The following is a 17,166-nucleotide window of genomic DNA, read 5'->3' as shown; positions in this document are numbered from 1 at the left end:
GAGTAAAATTCTCTGTTTAAGTCTGTCATTTCTTGGTTGATAATGAAAGCATTTAAAGGTACGAATTTGCCTTTTATTGTAGCTTTAGCTACATGAAGACAACTCAATTTACAATTTTCTGGGACAAACTAAGTCTTATTTGAAGAAAAAGAAAAAAGGTTTGCATTCTCTGTGGAGTACCAGGAACAGCATATATGTTTTAAATCAAGCTGTTAATTTTATAATCATATATTACGTATTTTTTATTACTTGCTGACGTTTGTCAGTAGGATGATAGAGGCTCTAACTGGTATTCTGAGGTAAGAGTGTGTGAGGCACCATGTCACACAGAGTGTCTTTTACATATTTTGAGATCCTAGGTCTGTAATTTTGTGCCATCTTTTTTCTTAAGATTTTATTTATTTATTTGACAGGGAGTGATAGAGAGCACAAGTAGACCAAACAGCAGGCAGAGGCAGAAGGAGAAGCACACTCCCTGCCAAACAGGGAGCCTGATGTGGGGCTCAATCCCAGGATCCTGGGACCATGACCTGAGCCTGAGGCAGATGCTTAATGACTGAGCCAACCAGCACCCCCCCTTTTTAAAAGATTTTATTTCTTTATCTAAGAGTGAGAGCATGAACCAGGGAGATACAGAAGGAGAAGCAGGCTCTCCTCTGAACAGAGAGCCTGATGCAAGACTCGATCCCAAGACCCTGAGATCATGACCCAAGCTGAAGGCAGGCGCTTAACTGATTGAGTTATCCAGGGGCCCCTAATTTTGTGCTGTCTTATGTGTGTAGATCTGATCAGTAGACTTGGAACCTGTGCTAATCTTCCTGTCCTTTTCTTTTACCTTCAGAAAGATAAAAACCCAGACTTCCTAGGCTGACTGGAAGCTTACTTACTGTAGAAGCCCCAAAGCAGAATATTGACGAATGCACCAGCAGCCATGAATTCAAGCTTATAAGGTATAAGGGACTCATGCCCCAAAGAAGCAGGAGCACGTTCAGCACAAAACCATCATGAAGGACAGGAAGGTTGTGGATTGGCAGGTGGAAAGCTTGGGTCATCCTGACTTAGCTAATGGTTCAGTCTGTGACCTTGGGCAGGCCCCTGTCTGCTGTACAATGCTGAACAGAGAGATCTTGGTCTTGTTTAAAGGGAGCACCTTCAACATTCTATCAAGGATGCTTGTTGTAGGCATTTTGTTGTGTACCTTTTATTGAGTGATACAAGTATTTTGCTTGCTTTTATTTTTTAAAGGTTGGAGATTGAATTTTTCTACATCTACTGTAGATCTGAGACCTCAGCTATGATCTTAGAGTAGTTTTTATGTGATCATGATGCTATTCTGCTTGAACTTGTTCATGAGATAAATTACAATAACAGATTCTCTAAGGTAGTCTAGTGTTAAATCATCTTTGCATTCCCAGGGTAAATTCTAATCCTTTGGTTCTCAGTGGCCTCACCAGACATTTTCACATAGAGCTCTCATGTTTATCTGCCGTAAGCCAATGTCAGGGTAAGTGTCCCGCTCATCACCAAGCAGTTTTCTTGGTGATGAACAGCTTCTACCTGAACTCTGCATTCATCTGCTGTAATTCTCAGCAGAAGGTGAATGTTATGAGAAAATGAGATCACCTGTTTCTAGAGAGGAAAATCAATACCAAACCATCCTATGATCTGATAGTGGTAGTAAGTCCATGTAAGTTTCCAGTTTGGCTAAGTTACGTAAGTGATTCAGATGCTGTGAGAAGAGCCTCTGAAAAGCCTTAAAAGATATATATATATATATATTTTTTAAAGATTTATTTATTTATTTATTTATTTATTTATTTATTTACTTGATAGAGATCATAAGTAGCCAGAGAGGCAGGCAGAGAGAGAGACTGGGAAGCAGACACCCGCTGAGCAGGGAGCCCAATGTGGGGCTCGATCCCAGGTTCCCGAAATCATGACCTGAGCTGAAGGCAGAGGCTTTAACCCACAGAACCACCCAGACGCCCCGATTAAAATGTACTTTTTGGGGGGTGGGGTGTACAGGGTGGATCTGTTCCTCACACGGTAAATGGAAAATTGGTAGGACATCTACCAATGTTATGATTTCCAAGGTTTTTTATTATTCTCCTTTCTTTGTCTTCTGCTCTTATCTCCATTCTTTTCAGCTTCTCTGATACCCAACAGGAACATTCTGCTGGCTGCTTACTGTGTGATTATAAACCATGCCTCTGTATGGCTTTGAGGAGGGGTTTCCTTTCCACAGAGTCTGGGTGGCTCAGCATCCTATAAGCCACGCACACGGCTGCCCTGGCCCGAGGCAAGCAGAGTGTCATAGCATGGGATTCCTACACTTGATCTTAGCCAAAAGGCTGAGAAGCGATACAGCTTGGGGTCCCTGGTTTTCTGGACAATAACGCAGTCCAGGTGTCTGTTTTTCTGACATTGAGATTTTCAGTTGTTCAGGATCTTGATTTCAAGTTAGAAATATTTTTATAAGGCTTGAAACCCAGAAGTTCTAAAAGAAAATACTGACCCCACCCCACCCCACCCTGCCCCCAAGGTCAAAAGCTTATAGGTGGTGTCCTTAGAGATTTAGTTCTTTTTTTTTTTAAGGTTTTATTTATTTGACACAGATACAGAGTACAAGTAGGCAGAGCAGCAGGCAGAGGGAGAAGGAGAAGCAGGTTCCCCGCTGAGCAGGGAGCCCCATGCGGGGCTCGATTCTAGGACCCCAACATCATGACCTGAGCCCAAAGCAGCTGCTTAACTGACTGAGCCATCCAAGCGTGCCGAAATTTAGTTCTTAATATAGAAACTCAGGTGTCTCTTCCAGAGGAGAAACGAGATTATGAAGCAACACTTGCTGTGAACGGTCGGGGAAAACTAGGGGTACAGTAATCCCTGTGTGACCAGTATTGGTCACCAGCCCTAACTCATTAGGGGGGGGGCCATTGGCCACAAATGGCAAAACCAGAATTTGAGAGAAAGATGCGGCAAGGACATGCCCTCAGCTCTGTGTGGTCATTGTCCCCACGGCAGATCAGCTGGTATCACCGTACGGAAGCCCCCTGCCCAACCCTGGCATCTTGGAGGAGGTCAGAAGTATTGGAAAATCTGTATAGGTGGAGATCAGGAGAACGTACGGACCCCTTCCCCTTCGTGCGTCACACACTGGATACTCTTGGGAGAGTTGGTTAAGGTTGAACTATTCAGGCTACAGACATGGACATTGTGGTGGTCCTCAGCTCAGTTTCCCCATTCTCTCTATTGCCTTTGGCTGACAATAGTTATCAGTTCTCTGGGCGGACCAGAGTCTGGTGACTTCGTGCTGGGAAGAAGGCAGTAAGAAACTTGTGTGGGGATGCCTGGGTAACTCCATGGGTTAAGTGTCTGACTCTTGGTTTCGGCTCAGGTCATGATCTAAGGCTCTAAGTGGGGGCATGGAACCTGCTTAAGATTCTCTCCCTCGCCCTCTGCCCCTCCCCTCTGCATGCACCCGTGATCCATTGATCTCTCTCTCTCTCTCTCTCAAAAAAAAAAAAAAAAAGATGGGGCGCCTGGGTGGCCAGTGGGTTAAAGCCTCTGCCTTCGGCTCAGGTCATGCTCCCAGGGTCCTGGGATTGAGCCTCGCATTGGACTCTCTGCTCGGAGGAGAGCCTGCTTCCTCCTCTCTCTCTCTCTGCCTGCCTCTCTGCCTGCTTGTGATCTCTCTCTGTCAAATAAATAAAATCTTAAAAAAAAAAAAAAAAAAAAAAGGAAAAGAATTTGTGTGACAGAGCCTGCTTTCCAGCTCTCCCAAGGAAGTCGAGAGGAGACACTTACCCAGACAGCTTGGGGAAAGGCCTGCAAGTTCTGCAGGGGAAGCTTTCAAGGTGAGCCGTTGCTCAGAGACTGGGCCTCAGGCCCCAGTCTGGTAGCGCAGAGCTTGAAGCCTGCTGTGCACCAGGAGCTGGAGCTTGAGCCTCTGTAGAGCCAGAATGCCCTTTCGTCCTTTAGTAGGTCAGACAGGACAGTCATGTGGCCCAGGACACAGAGCAGTCACATGTCATGATGACTGGCGGCTCCCTCCGCTCCCCAACCTCCCCCCTGCACTACTACCAATTAGGGCTCTGTTCTTGCAACCTTTTGCAGGGAGGTGGGAGCTGAACCTGAGGGTTTGGCCAGGAGACATCCCATGTTTGAGTAAGAGTAGTCTTGCCAGTAGACCCTGACCCACAGGATCTGTGCTCCTGCTCCCTGTGCCCCCATGTAACTCAGAGGAGGGGGCACCACTTCTCCTGCGGACCCAGTGTGGTTCCCCCTTTTCTGGATTTCCTGGGCTGACTCCCCCTTCCATTCTGAGGGGCCCATTTGTCCCTTTAGACATAATAATATCTTCCCTGACTTAGGCCTGAACACCATTCTTCCCTTCAGTTGACCTTAGGACTCCTCTGCAAAGCCTCAGCCTTTATCTCTCTTGGGTGTGTGGGTGTGAGCACTCCTCTGAAAAGTCTAGAAAGTTCCCAAAGTGAAATACAGATTTTTACCCTCTTCTCTGAGTGTTTTATAGCCATTTTTCTTTTTCCATAACAAAAGTGTAAACTAAATTAGCATGTTCTCCTCTCCCTTGGCAGAGCAGCACTGCAAAAAAAAAAAAAAAAAATAGTTCAGGTTTTGGCCAGCATGAATGAAACATGGCTCTCCATCAGCAATAGTATATACTCAGAACAGGGCCAGGAATTAATAAGCAAAAGGAGTTTTGGAGGAACCAAGTTAGATGTAAAAACAAACAACAAATTCTTACAAACTCAACAATTCTTACTCCTGGTGAAACCACTCAGTCAGTGCAAGTTTATTCACTTTCGTATTAGACGCAACCGACCCTTGACCAGTACGGGTCCTTTTATATGTGGGGTTTTTTCCAGCGAATACAGTACTGTAAATGAATTTTCTCTTCCTTACGATTTTCTAAATAACATTTTCTTTGATTTCCTTTATATTAAGGATACAGTTCATAATGCATATCACATACAAAATATACTTCAGCCCCACTGTTTATGTTACTCATGAGGCTTCCCAGTCAATAGAAGGCTATTAGTAGTTAAGTTACAGTGGAGTTAAAAAGTTATAGTTTAGTAAAGTCATAAAGTTTTGACTGCAGTGGGGGGAGGTTGGTGGCCCTAATCGCCCCCCTCCCCATGTTCAAGGATCAGCTGTGTAATTTTAACATTGTGATTACTTCCATATATTAGGTATCTGGGAAGCACTCGTTGAATAAGTGAATGAAGGAGACACTAGTAACCGAATTAGGGGAGAGGCTGCTATAATTCTATCAATATGTTAAAAAATAAAATTTATGGTATTTTAGTAACTAATACTTTACTGCTTTTTCTGTGTTAGGCCCTCGTTGGCCCTCTAGATCATTTAATCTCATTTAATCATCAGAATTTTGTGCTAGAGGTACTGTCATCATCTAATTTTTTGCATCTGAAGAAACTAAGGCAGAGAATGGGTAGGTGACTAGCTAATTGATGAGGAAGGCCAAGCTTCAAAGCTGGGTCTGACCCCAGAGCTCGTAACTCCTCTTCACTGATTTGTGCTGCTTCCTACTTTACATAGCAATGAAGAAGAGATAGAAAAATTCTGGAGGCAGATCTAAGGACCCCGACACATTCTGGTCTTAAGGCCAAAGCCTTTTGCTCAGAAGAAAACCACCTCTCAAGGCTCAGTGAATGAGGAGAATTTTACTTGCTGCGAACACACTAGAAAAATTCACAGTGAAAACCTGAGTCATCAGGACATGTCCTTTCGTTTGATTTACAACCTGAATCTTGAGGAGAGTAGGAGGTCACCGGGGGAGCTGGTGGGGTGGGGACAGCAGGAATGTGACCAGAAGAGAACATCTCGTTCTCGGGCCAGAAAGGTTGGCCCGACCCTGGAAGTGACGCCAGTAGCTTCCAGAGGCTGGGAGTGCGGACCCTCAACGATACCTTTTCCTTTGTTTCAGAGCCTGGCAGGGCAGGGGAAGGGTTCTCACCCCTTCTGCCTCTGAGCCACCCTGCTGGTCCTTGCGTCCCCCAGCCTGGAAGGCCGGAGACCAGACTCAGCCCTGTAGGGGGAGTCCCGAGTGGTCTCTGCTGCCATCTATCTCTGGGGCTGGTTCTAACCACCTCTTCTCCAGGAAGGACTGGGGCTCTGCAGATAAATTCATTTGAGTCTGTCTGTAATGCCATTGGGCACGCCCTGTTTCTAGAGCAAGTTGATTTTTGGAGAGGAGAGGTCTTCCTTGCAATGTGTGAAAGTAATTTCTTTAATGAAAAGGAGACATTGGAAATCACCTTGCTGGTTGTCGGATAGAACAGTTGTTGAACGAAAAACTGGCCAGTGGGAAGGCCAGTCATGTGGACGGCAACCCAGAGCCTGAAAGGGTCATGGAGATACACGGTGCTAGCCCTAGCTACCTGGTAAACTGGACCGTTCTTTTTTTTTTTTTAAGATTTTATTTATTTATTTGACAGACAGAGATCTCAAGTAGGCAGAGAAGCAGGCAGAGAGATCGGGGAAGCAGGCTCCCTGCCAAGCAGAGAGCCCGATGCGGGGCTTGATCCCAGGACCCTGAGATCATGACCTGAGCTGAAGGCAGAGGCTTTAACCCACTGAGTCACCCAGGCGCCCCTAAACTAGACTGTTCTTTTAAGTGGCTTAAATTCTCCCTCCCTCTATTTGTCAATCTGTAAAATGAATTGGGGTGCCTGGGTGGCTCAGTGGGTTAAAGCCTCTGCCTTGGGCTCAGGTCATGATCTCAAAGTCCTGGGATCAAGCCCCGTTTCGGGCTCTCTGCTCAGCAGGGAGCCTGCTTCCCTTTCTGTCTCTCTGCCTGCTTGTGATCTCTCTTTCTGTCAATTAAGTAAAATCTTTTTTAAAAATATGTAAAATGAGGGGCACCTGGGTGGCTCAGTGGGTTAAAGCCTCTGCCTTCAGCTCAGGTCATGATCCCAGGGTCCTGGGATTGAGCCCCGCATCGAGCTCTCTGCTCGGCAGGGAGCCTGCTTCCTCCTTCTCTCTCTCTGCCTGCCTCTCAGCCTACTTGTAATCTCTGCCTGTCAAATAAATAAATAAAATCTTTAAAAAAAAAATCTGTAAAATGAATATAAAAATACCTGCCTGCTACTACCCACCAAGGTCCTGCAGGCAGAAACTGTTTGTGAAGTTACTTAAGGGTTTCTGTTGTTGCTGTTGCTGTTGTTGCTTTTCATAAAAGAACTTTCTGGAAAATATTGCTAAACTTGAGAGGATGATTCCCAAATTAAGAAGGAAGAATGATGTGTATGATTTGAAACACACATCAGTATGCTGACTTAAGAGTTCCCTGGCCCCAGCCGTGCACAACGCACAGCCCAGGGGTGTCTTCCCAGCGCTCTGCATATCGTTTGTTGCTTGTGATCCTGGCCAGCCAACACGTAGGAGGCAGAGCTGGGGTCGGGCCGTGGGAGGCCAGCAGTCTCAGCTGCACACGGAGACCCCCCTCAGGGTGCCCAACCTTCTGGCTCCCTGGTTACACCCTCCAGTTTAACTCCTGACCCATAGTAGTCCCACCAGAGTAATATGCGTGTTTCTAGACGCCAGGTGAGCTGGCCCCCAGCCCCAGGCTTCAGCTCTGCAAAAAGCCATGGTCTGACGGGAGGCAGGGCTCACAAGCCGCCTTCCTTGGCTGCTTTTCAGATGCTGTCGGACGTCAGCCTTCTCATGTCTACAATGCCTGGCCCCCTCTGTGGCCCACAGCAGCTACAGTGATGCATTTTCCAGTGCAGTACCGAGCTACACACGTTTGTGATTGAAATACCAGTTGTACAAAATAGTGTGCACCCTTAAGCTCTTGTTCTTTCCCATGCCTGTTCTCTCCTTATTCCCTCCCTCCTTCCTTTCCTACCTTCTTTGTTTATTCCTGATCACAGCGTCCCAGCTGAAAAACAGTGCAATCCTGCTGTCTAAATGTGTTTATCCATTCATTGGATGTTCACTCGGACCCCATGTATACAGAGGTGCCCCCCCAAATCTAGGAAGTCATCGTTAGGTACCAGGCTTACATTAATTGGTAAATAGATAGCTATTTGGTAAGATGAATTAAAGGACCTATAGAAAAGGGGCATAGCTCGGGGCGCATGGGTGGCTCAGGGGGTTATAGCCTCTGCCTTCTGGTCAGGTCATGATCCCAGGGTCCTGGAATCGAGCCCCACATCAGGCTCTCTGCTTAGCGGGGAGCCTGCTTCCCTTCCTCTCTCTCTGCCTGTCTCTCTGTCTATCAAATAAATAAATAAATAATCTTAAGAAAAGGGGCATAGCTCATACTAAAATAATTGGTATACTCTGACAGCAGATTGCTATGAAACATTTAAAGTAATGACAGAACGTTGTGGAGAGTGTGGATACATCTCAAAAATACGGTCAAAGGGGCGCCTGGGTGGCTCAGTGGGTTAAGCCGCTGCCTTCAGCTCAGGTCATGATCTCAGGGTCCTGGGATCGAGCCCCACATCAGGCTCTCTGCTCAGCGGGGAGCCTGCTTCCCCCTCTCTGTCTGCCTCTCTGCCTGCTTGCGATCTCTCTGTCAAATAAATAAATAAATAACATAGTTAAAAACAAGTTTTATAAAAGCATAAGAAGTATAGTATGGTACAGGATGAAAGCTTATTACCATATACTATAATACAGTGTAATAGTACATTGCAGAAGCATAATTATAGAATAATATGATTTGTATAAAAATTTTCAAACAGTGCACTTAACTGGCTCAGTCAGTGGAGAGTGTGACTCTTGATCTCAGGGTTGTGAGTTGTAGCTCCACGTTGGGTGCAGAGATTAGATTCCTTAAAAGTAAAAATAAATAAAACATTTTTAAACAAAACAGTGCTATCTGTGTATTATCACGGGCACATTCATACTCAGTATAAGTGAAAAACCATTCAAGCAATAACCACACACCACTTTCGGGGTAATGCAAATTATTCTCTGGGGTGGGAGAGAATGTGGGGACTTTACTAAATCCTGTTAAAGTAAAAATAGCGAATGTGGCAAAATTTAATTACTGTGAAGTCCATTTGGGCACATGGTTATCTTGTCACTCTGGGTGCTTTTCTGTGTCTTCAAAATGTTTAATGAGGGAAGCCTGGGTGGCTTAAGTCAATTAAATGTCTGCCTTCAGCTCAGGTCATGGTCTCAGGGTTGGGGGATCAGGTCTCTCCTCGGGCTCCCTGCTCAGCGGGGAGCCTGCTTCTCCATCTGCCTGCAGTTCCCCCCTGCTTGTGCGCTCTCTTGCTCGCTCTCTCTCTCTGACAAGTAAATAAAATCTTTTTTTTAAAATATAATAAAATGTTTAATGATTCAGAATTGAAAAGGTGAAATGAGTGCTTGTCCTGTGCCACTTCTGTGTGTGGTGCATGCCCATGTTTCTGTTCTGTGCCTTCAGCTGGTGCTCCCCATCACATTAATGTCGCATTTCTCTAAAGAAATGGTATAACCGCTAGTGCTTAATGGCTGAAAAGATTTGGCGTTTGCAGGCAGTGGATAGAGTCTCAGGGGCACTGTTCCTGGATCCCCAGCAGAGGGCGCTGCTCCATAGCAGATGTGAGGAGGGCAGCCTCCCTCCGGGGTGCAGTACCAGAGCCTCCCAGGGAGGCGCTGTTGCACTCAGCTGCAGAACAGAAAGGCACCTGTCTGTGGGGAGGGACACAGAACCCACTGTATTTGGCTGTTTGCAGACATCGAGCTTCTCTGTATATTTATAGCCTTGGCTGTTCCTGAGGCTAAGAATATAGAAATGATTCCAGATAGCACATGCCAAGAGCTTCCTTTGCCGTTGCTCGGATGAGCCTGACACTGATGGATAAGGAGCTCTTTCCTGTTAAACTGACCAGGCAACCTTCCCTTTCATTCTAGGTAGAAAAGGATTATTCTTACTTGAAGGAGATATGTGACCATCAGGCAGAACAACTGAGCCGAACCAGCCTGAAACTGCAAGAGAAAGCATCGGAGAGTGATGCAGAGATTAAAGACATGAAGGAGACCATATTTGAATTGGAAGATCAGGTGGAACAGCATCGGGCTGTCAAGTTACATAACAACCAGCTCATCAGCGAGCTGGAAAGTAAGTGAACTCGAGCCCCAGCCAGACACGCATCAGGACTGAGCTGATGTGAACCGAATGCCTAGGAGGGTCTGTGAGAATGCTGGTGAAAAGTCCTTCTTCCGCTTGTTTGGCAGTCTTGTGGGAAGAACGGTGGTCCAGGAAGGCAGAGTAATTAATTTCATTGACTGGAAGAGTGGGCGGTGGGGAAGGAAAGATTGTGGAACGTGAGTCAGCAGCACAAGGTGATTGTGAAAAAGAGCAAACACGTTATGGAGTGTCAAGTCTGCTGTGCGTGAGCAACACCACTGCCCACGTGCATTGGGTATTGACAGAGCGTTGTCTTTCAGATCTGACGGGCAGGAAGATGGGTGACAGACAGTCAGGTGGATTTGAGCAGTGTGTGCTCGTGGGCTCAGAGAGAAAACCATTCTAGCATGGGTCCCATTGAAGCCAGGATATCAGGTAACTTCTAGCGATCGTCCGCCTCATTATTGAAGAGGCTCCAATATTTAGCTTCTTTATGGACTCATTGTTCGCTTTGAGTAGGGAAAGACATTAAAAGGGATTAGTTAAACATTGTCTGCTTTGTCCAAATAAGCTTTATCAAATTATCACATCTAATGTGTTTTGCTTTTGTCACAAAAGAATTAATGCACAGAGCTTTTGGTGGCACTCACCGTTGCTAAAAATAGCATAGTTGGTTGCCTGAGAAGCTCCCCGGCTTGTATAACCCATCCTCATTATTTGTGGAATTCGTATCTGGGAACTCACCTGCTAGCCTTAATGTATTTGAAACCCCAGGATCAACACTCAGGGCACTTTTAACATCATTTGTGGATGTGCACGGAGAGAGCAGCAAAAAATTTTAGTTTCCCAAAGTGCAAGTTCCCTTGAACAAGGGAACCCTTTGCCTTCTTGTTTCAGCTCTTATACTGCAAACAAGTATTTTTCTCATGGTTATTTAAGGTCATGGTTTTTATATTTTTGTGCCCCTTTTTTTGGGCAATTTCTCTGTTTAGAATGGCCCCCAGATGTAGTCCTGAAATAATGTCTGAGGTCCCTATGGCAGGAAAGCCAGGATGTGCCTTATGGAGAAAACAAGTGTTAAATGACATTTGTTGAAGCATGAGTTTTAGTGCTGTTGGCTGTGACTTCAATGTTAACAAAAACTTCCAGAGAAAGGAAGATGAAATTCACTGCTCTGGAAAAGGCTGAAGTAAAATCTGTGACACGTGACAAAGCTATGGAGAAGATGGGAACAGCAGCTGTATTTGTGGATTCACGAGATGAGGTCTGGTTAAAAAAAACAAAAGTACCAGACTACATTGTTGTGAAACCAAAAGCCAAGAAACTTACAGTCATGTTTCCCAAGGTCAGGAAAGTGTTAGACCCTTCTGAGCCAGTGCTGGCTCGCTCTTGAGGCTCTTGGAACACCTCACAGCATGAGGAAAGGTAAAAACTTGCAGGTAAGGCAGATTCTGTCAATGAGGAAGCTGCAGAAGAATTTTTAAAATATCTACTGAGTGTTATGCAGGAAAGGGGTAAGCAGGTTTCCAGCACTGATGGGACGGGCTTTTATTTATTTATTTATTTTTTACAAGGACACTGGCAAACGAGCCTACCTAACACAAGTACTGTCTCCTTTGATAAAAATGTGATCAGGGGCTTGCAGGAACTGAACCCTGTATTTCCCCATAGGAGCAAAGTTCGGTATTTGCAAATTCGGCATGCATGGCAACTTTATGTAACGGCCGTAAGCAACGAGAGTTGACAGTATGTTCAACACCTTGATTAGCTTGGTTGGTTCCATCCTTCACTGGATGTGATACGCAGCAGAAAAGCAGTCAGCACTCAGGGTCAGCATCATTTAGACAGTTCTCAGGAATGATGCTTGCAAAGATAACCAGAACCCACTGCCATTGACAGTGTGTATTTCCAAACAGCACATACTTGAAGAGCATATAAAGCCAAAGAAGAGAAGTCCAGTTTTGCTTTGTTTCTATCATGTATTGCTCATGAGAATGTGACTGTGTTGTCCCCAAAGCCTTAAAGGTCAAGCACAACCCACCAAGAAAACCAGCTTAGAATTAATGTCCGGAGCAGATGTCACACCATTCCCTATGATTGTATCCTAACATGTCCAAGATTGAAAATAACATAGACTAGGGCGCCTGGGTGGCACATTGGGTTAAAGCCTCTGCCTTGGGCTCAGGTCATGATCCCAGGGTCCTGGGCTTGAGCCCCACATTGGGCTCTCTGCTCAACAGGGAGCCTGCTTACCCCCCTCTCTGCCTGCCTCTCTGTCTATTTGTGATCTCTCTCTCTCTCTGTCAAATAAATAATAAAATAAATCAAATCTTTAAAAAAAAAAAAAATAGACAACCCCTGCCCTGGAATGAATTGTGAAGAACCATTGAAAAATTTTAACTGGGTAATGGACATGATCAGGTTTCAATTGAAATGACATGGAAGCCTCAGAGTCAGAGAGAGAAGGGGACTGAGAATGTTCTTAATTAGCGAGAGGCGTCGGATCCACTTTGGAGGCATTAAAACACACACACCCCAGATCCTGTCTCCCCATGGGTGATTCCGCTCTGTGGGTCATGGTCTGGGGCTTTGAACATGTGTGCTTTGGAAAGGCTTCCCAGGTGATTGTGTGGTTTAACTACAATTAAAAACCACAACTCTAGCAACTGGTCTGAAAGTCACCATAGTAGTCGCCAGTCACATTCTGTGTTATACAAAAGCCCTCCACGGCACAGTGATAAAGGACATTCAGATCCGTAATGTGCAACCACCAGGGAGGCCGGGAGTGAGTGTAATAAATACAAGAGGCTATTTCAACCTCTTCCCGGAGTGCTGCCTGTTTGTTCCGTCTGAGATCATAACCTAACTCAACACCACTTTTTGCCCAAACCATCCCATTTTCTGTGTTGGGAGAACCTCCAGTTTCTAGCTGCCGGGTTCCAGGGTCTTGAGGATGGAATTTCTAACAGAAGGGATGGGTTTTAAATCCTGAGCTCCTCCCTCGCTACCTCGCTGACTTTCTCCCCAGAGTCTTGCACCTTTTCCAACTCCTGTCTGACTTGTTTCTTTCCAGGCAACGTGATGAAGCTGGAGGAGCAAAAGTCAGACCTGGAAAGGCAGCTCAAGACCCTAACTAAGCAGATTAAGGTGAGATGTGGCTACAGCGGGGGACAAGGGAGCCTTCCCTGTCATTTCCCTAAGCGTGTCCCTACCTTTGGTTTGGGACCCTTTGAAAAAGACCCTGCTGGGGCGCCTGGGTGGCTCAGTGAGTTAAAACCTCTGCCTTCGGCTCAGTTCTTGATACCAGGGTCCTGGGATCGAGCCCCACATTGGGCTCTCTGCTCAGCGGGGCGCCTGCTTCCTTTCCTCTCTCTCTGCCTGCCTCTTTGCCTACTTGTGATCTCTGTCAAATAAATAAATAAAAATCTTAAAAAAAAAAAAAAAAAAGAGCCTGCTAACTCTTCTCGCCTGCTCTCTCAGCACCTTCCTGTGGGCCCTGGAACCACAGAGTCATGTCGGCAGGTGACAAAATCCAGCCAGCCTTTCAGTGTCAGGATAAACACCAATAACACGACTGTGTCCTTCCCACCCGTGCTGGTCCTTTTCCCGGTGGTGGGATGGCACTGCAGCGGTGGCCACTAAGGGCCCCTTGGCCGGTCCTCCCCAGAAAGCCTCTGACACCGGCGTGGCTTCTGGCATTTTCAGGAGGAGACAGAGGAATGGCGGCGCTTCCAGGCGGACCTCCAGACGGCGGTGGTGGTGGCCAATGACATCAAGTATGAGGCCCAGCAGGAGCTGCGCGCCGTGAAGCGGAGGCTGCTGGAGGAAGAGGAGAAGAACGCCAGGCTGCAGAAGGAGCTGGGGGACATGCAGAGCCATGGCAGGTCGGTCCCAACAGAGGCCCATGGCTGTGAGTGTGGCGGGCACCTGTTCCACGCTTGGCCGCTGCCTCACTCACGGTGCATGAGCCTTCGCCGTCTAGAGACGTGGCACTTCTGTGTCTCTCTGTGCAGAATCTTTCTTTCTTTCCTTAAAAGCTCACCTGACCGCTGCTGCCACCACCACATGACCAGGAGCGGTCCGTGCAGGGCCGGGCCACTGCCATCCTCTGGCCCGAGGCAGTGAGAAAGCCCTTCACTCACATACGTGCAGAAGTTCTAGCCAAGTGGCCTCCTACGCATAAAGAATAGAAGTGTGTCTAAGACACACTTAAATCTCGGTGTTTATTAGTGCAGGGGACCACACGCTTGCCATGGGCCATGGAAACACCTTCCGTGTTCTGGCCACCTCTCGTGCCGCGGGCAAGGCTTGACCTCCTCGCCGGGGACTTGCACCAGCTGAAGGACCCATTCCTCATGACCCAGGGACACACTTCTCCCTTGGCAGCGCTGGTGGCTGCCTCTAAAGCCTTGAAAGAGCCCACTTTATTAAAAAGGATGAGCATGGACAACACCTCCTGCTAACACGTGACTTTCCTGTGCCGAGGGAGGGAAACCACACGGTATGTTGTCCCAGGAAGCTCTTCCTAACAGCGATGTTTCAGAGGAAGGCATTCTTAAAGTGAGCTCAAAGCCTATTATGATTTGAAATGTAAAGGGTTCACAGACAAGATGATAAACAGTACTTTAGGCCTCACGAATGCAGCATTCCCTTTTCCCCGGTCAGGAATAACTGTCCCTGACCTTGAGATGCTTGGATATTAAGAAATTATTTTGAATTTTCAGATGTCTTTCAGATATGAAAGAGTATTTTAAAATCAGATTTGGTAAGTTCTGACTGCTGATTTGTATAGTTGGCTCCTTTTACCTGTTTTCTGGGATCAGGGGGGTTGTCCTTTGGCTAGATTTGGGGCCTTTGGGTCTTATGTATTGCTGTGAGTTTTATGACATTAGAAAAAGTAGATTTCTTCTCAGAATTCTATTTTGATTCTCTTACCAAACTTGCTGGAGTAAGTCCCTCCTTCCTTTGTTTATGAGTTTTCTATAAAACGGGCTATAGGGGCAAAGTCACTTAGGGGTTGGACTCTTGATCTCAGCTCGGGTCTTGATCTCAGGGTTGTGAGTTCAAACCCCGTGTTGGGCTCCACACTTAAAATAGGCTGTAGAGAAGGATTCAGATAAGATGTGTGTAGCTGGCTCCATGATTTCACTCTTGATCAAGGTCATTATTTTATTGTCACACCTACACCCTCTGGCCACCAAAACCTGTGAATTTTAAGAGGAAGGAGAATCAAAAGACTAGACTTGAGAGGGCCCCCTGCTGAAGTGAGCACGAGGTCCCCTCATTTGCTTTTGTGCTTCTGTGTAATTTGTCCACTTGTCTTGCTTTTATGATGTGTGTGTTTGGAAGAGGAACCAGATCATAACTTGTACCGCTTCCTGCCTAGGTTATTGTAAAGATAAATGGTCAAAGACAAGCTCCAAATTCATGTAGGTATTGTACAAGCTGCTGCATTTCTTACCTAGACTCTAAAGATACAGGCCAGATCACACAGCTTGAACTCTGATACTGTAGGAAATCTGCACAAACCTTGACAGTTTAGTGTCCATATAAGATCATTCACATCTTCAAACATAGGGTCCCTTTATTATTTTTTTTATAAACATGGTATATTTCTCTTATGATTTTTCTGGTGACTTGTAAACCTCCTCCCCAAATCCAGCAGGTTAATCCTTTATCACAACATATTTCAAAATTGTAGGGCTGACATTAGCCCAGCACGTGGCCTACTATTGAAACCCCACAGGCATCAGTGTGTTTGGGGCCCGTCGTTGTGTTGGGCAGGGTTTCACACAATAGCCGGACCCTGTTTCCTCCCTGATTCCGCAGACTGCCCCCTCAAAAGAGTTGACTCTGAAAGTTACTTGCTGCTGGCTCAGCCATTTCCCGAACCTGCTCCATGGGCAAGACTTGCAACCATCTCACGCCCTCAAAGGCCCTGAAGTGACATAGAGTTTCCATTCTGGCTGAATGGGTTCTCAACTGAAACTCTATTTGACTTTGATAGTCGCGTCCTGAGAACTCAAAAGGCATTCTTGGTTCAGCCACAGCCAAAGAACTTGCAGAAAATTCCCTGATGGGGTCTTCCAAGTACAACCAAGAGCAGGTAAGAACATTCGAAAAAGAATCTTGATCCTAACATGGGCTTAGCCGATTTGTGTTCACACTTTTGGAAATACAGGCATTTGAGGGGATGTAGTCAGGCTCGTAGGTAGGCAAATGACAGGGCTCGGCATGTATACAGGTTAGCCTTTATTACCAAGAACTCAGCAGCTAAGACAGTGTGGAACATTATTTAGCCTAGGATTTTAGAAAGTTCTAGAAAAAAAAATTAGCACATTAGCAGTCTTCATCCTATTACATTTTCAAAAGGATTTTTGTTTTGGAGTGAGAATTACCGATGTGAAGAGTAGATGGGGAGACGAGGCTCTAGTCTTGTCTTTGCCACCAACTAGCAAGAATTCCTTCCCAGACCTAGCTGCTCCCTCCCTCAAATGAGGAGATAGGATGGGTCATGATTGAAGACCCCCAGAAGCTCCTCTGTTCCCTGGGACTAGTTGCTCAGCTGACCTTTCTCTGATGGGGGCATTAGGAACTCACATGCCCCCATACCGTCTGCCCAGTGCAGTCCTTGGAACCTCCCGGACACCGTGGCATCTGCACATTTTAGCTGGGCCATGGACCTCCTCTTTCTCTTCCAGAAATTTGAACAAGCCAGTGTAGCTTTCATGGACCTGGAAGTGATCTATTTTGCTGGACACTTACAAATTAATGGATGAAAGGATAATGAATAATTTTTTCAACTCTGGCTTCTTCCATTCTTGAGCCATTAAGAGCAAGCCTTACAATTCAAACTTCCACCGAAATTAAAACCTCAAGCGTTTTTCCAGGAAAGTTTCCAGGACAGTTGAGAGCTGGGGCCTCGCCTCCAGATACAGAGAACACGCACACGCAGCTCCCCTCAGTGCCTTGATGACCTGCAGGGCATGACACAGGCTTCTCAAAAGTAACAGGGGAAAACCGATACGCATTTTCTCTCTCAATCTGAAACACTA

General features: G+C 46.2%; 1 protein-coding gene across 10 annotated transcripts in view; it reads left to right on the top strand.

Moving 5' to 3' along the window:
• The window catches only part of SPECC1 (sperm antigen with calponin homology and coiled-coil domains 1), a 221,990-nt gene that overhangs the window by 117,093 nt on the left and 87,731 nt on the right, over positions 1-17,166 (top strand). For 8 of the 10 annotated variants that reach the window (XR_006608242.1, XM_004779879.3, XM_045085435.1 and 5 more), the window contains 3 exons: positions 9,895-10,102; positions 13,185-13,258; positions 13,817-13,995. Coding sequence is in view for 9 of the 10 variants with exons in the window: in XM_004779879.3 (XP_004779936.1) it covers positions 9,895-10,102; positions 13,185-13,258; positions 13,817-13,995 (461 nt within the window). In the remaining variant the exon portion in view is untranslated. Of the gene's footprint in view, positions 1-9,894; positions 10,103-13,184; positions 13,259-13,816; positions 13,996-15,940; positions 16,083-16,118; positions 16,218-17,166 lie in introns of those variants that run through there. The other 2 variants (XM_045085438.1, XM_045085439.1) reach the window with 2 other exon arrangements.

This window comes from Mustela putorius, unplaced genomic scaffold (genome assembly GCF_011764305.1).
Source record: "Mustela putorius furo isolate JIRA1106 unplaced genomic scaffold, ASM1176430v1.1 tig00000867_pilon_pilon_pilon, whole genome shotgun sequence".
Taxonomy (NCBI): domain Eukaryota; kingdom Metazoa; phylum Chordata; class Mammalia; order Carnivora; family Mustelidae; genus Mustela; species Mustela putorius.
This window is presented reverse-complemented; position numbering and strand designations above follow the sequence as displayed.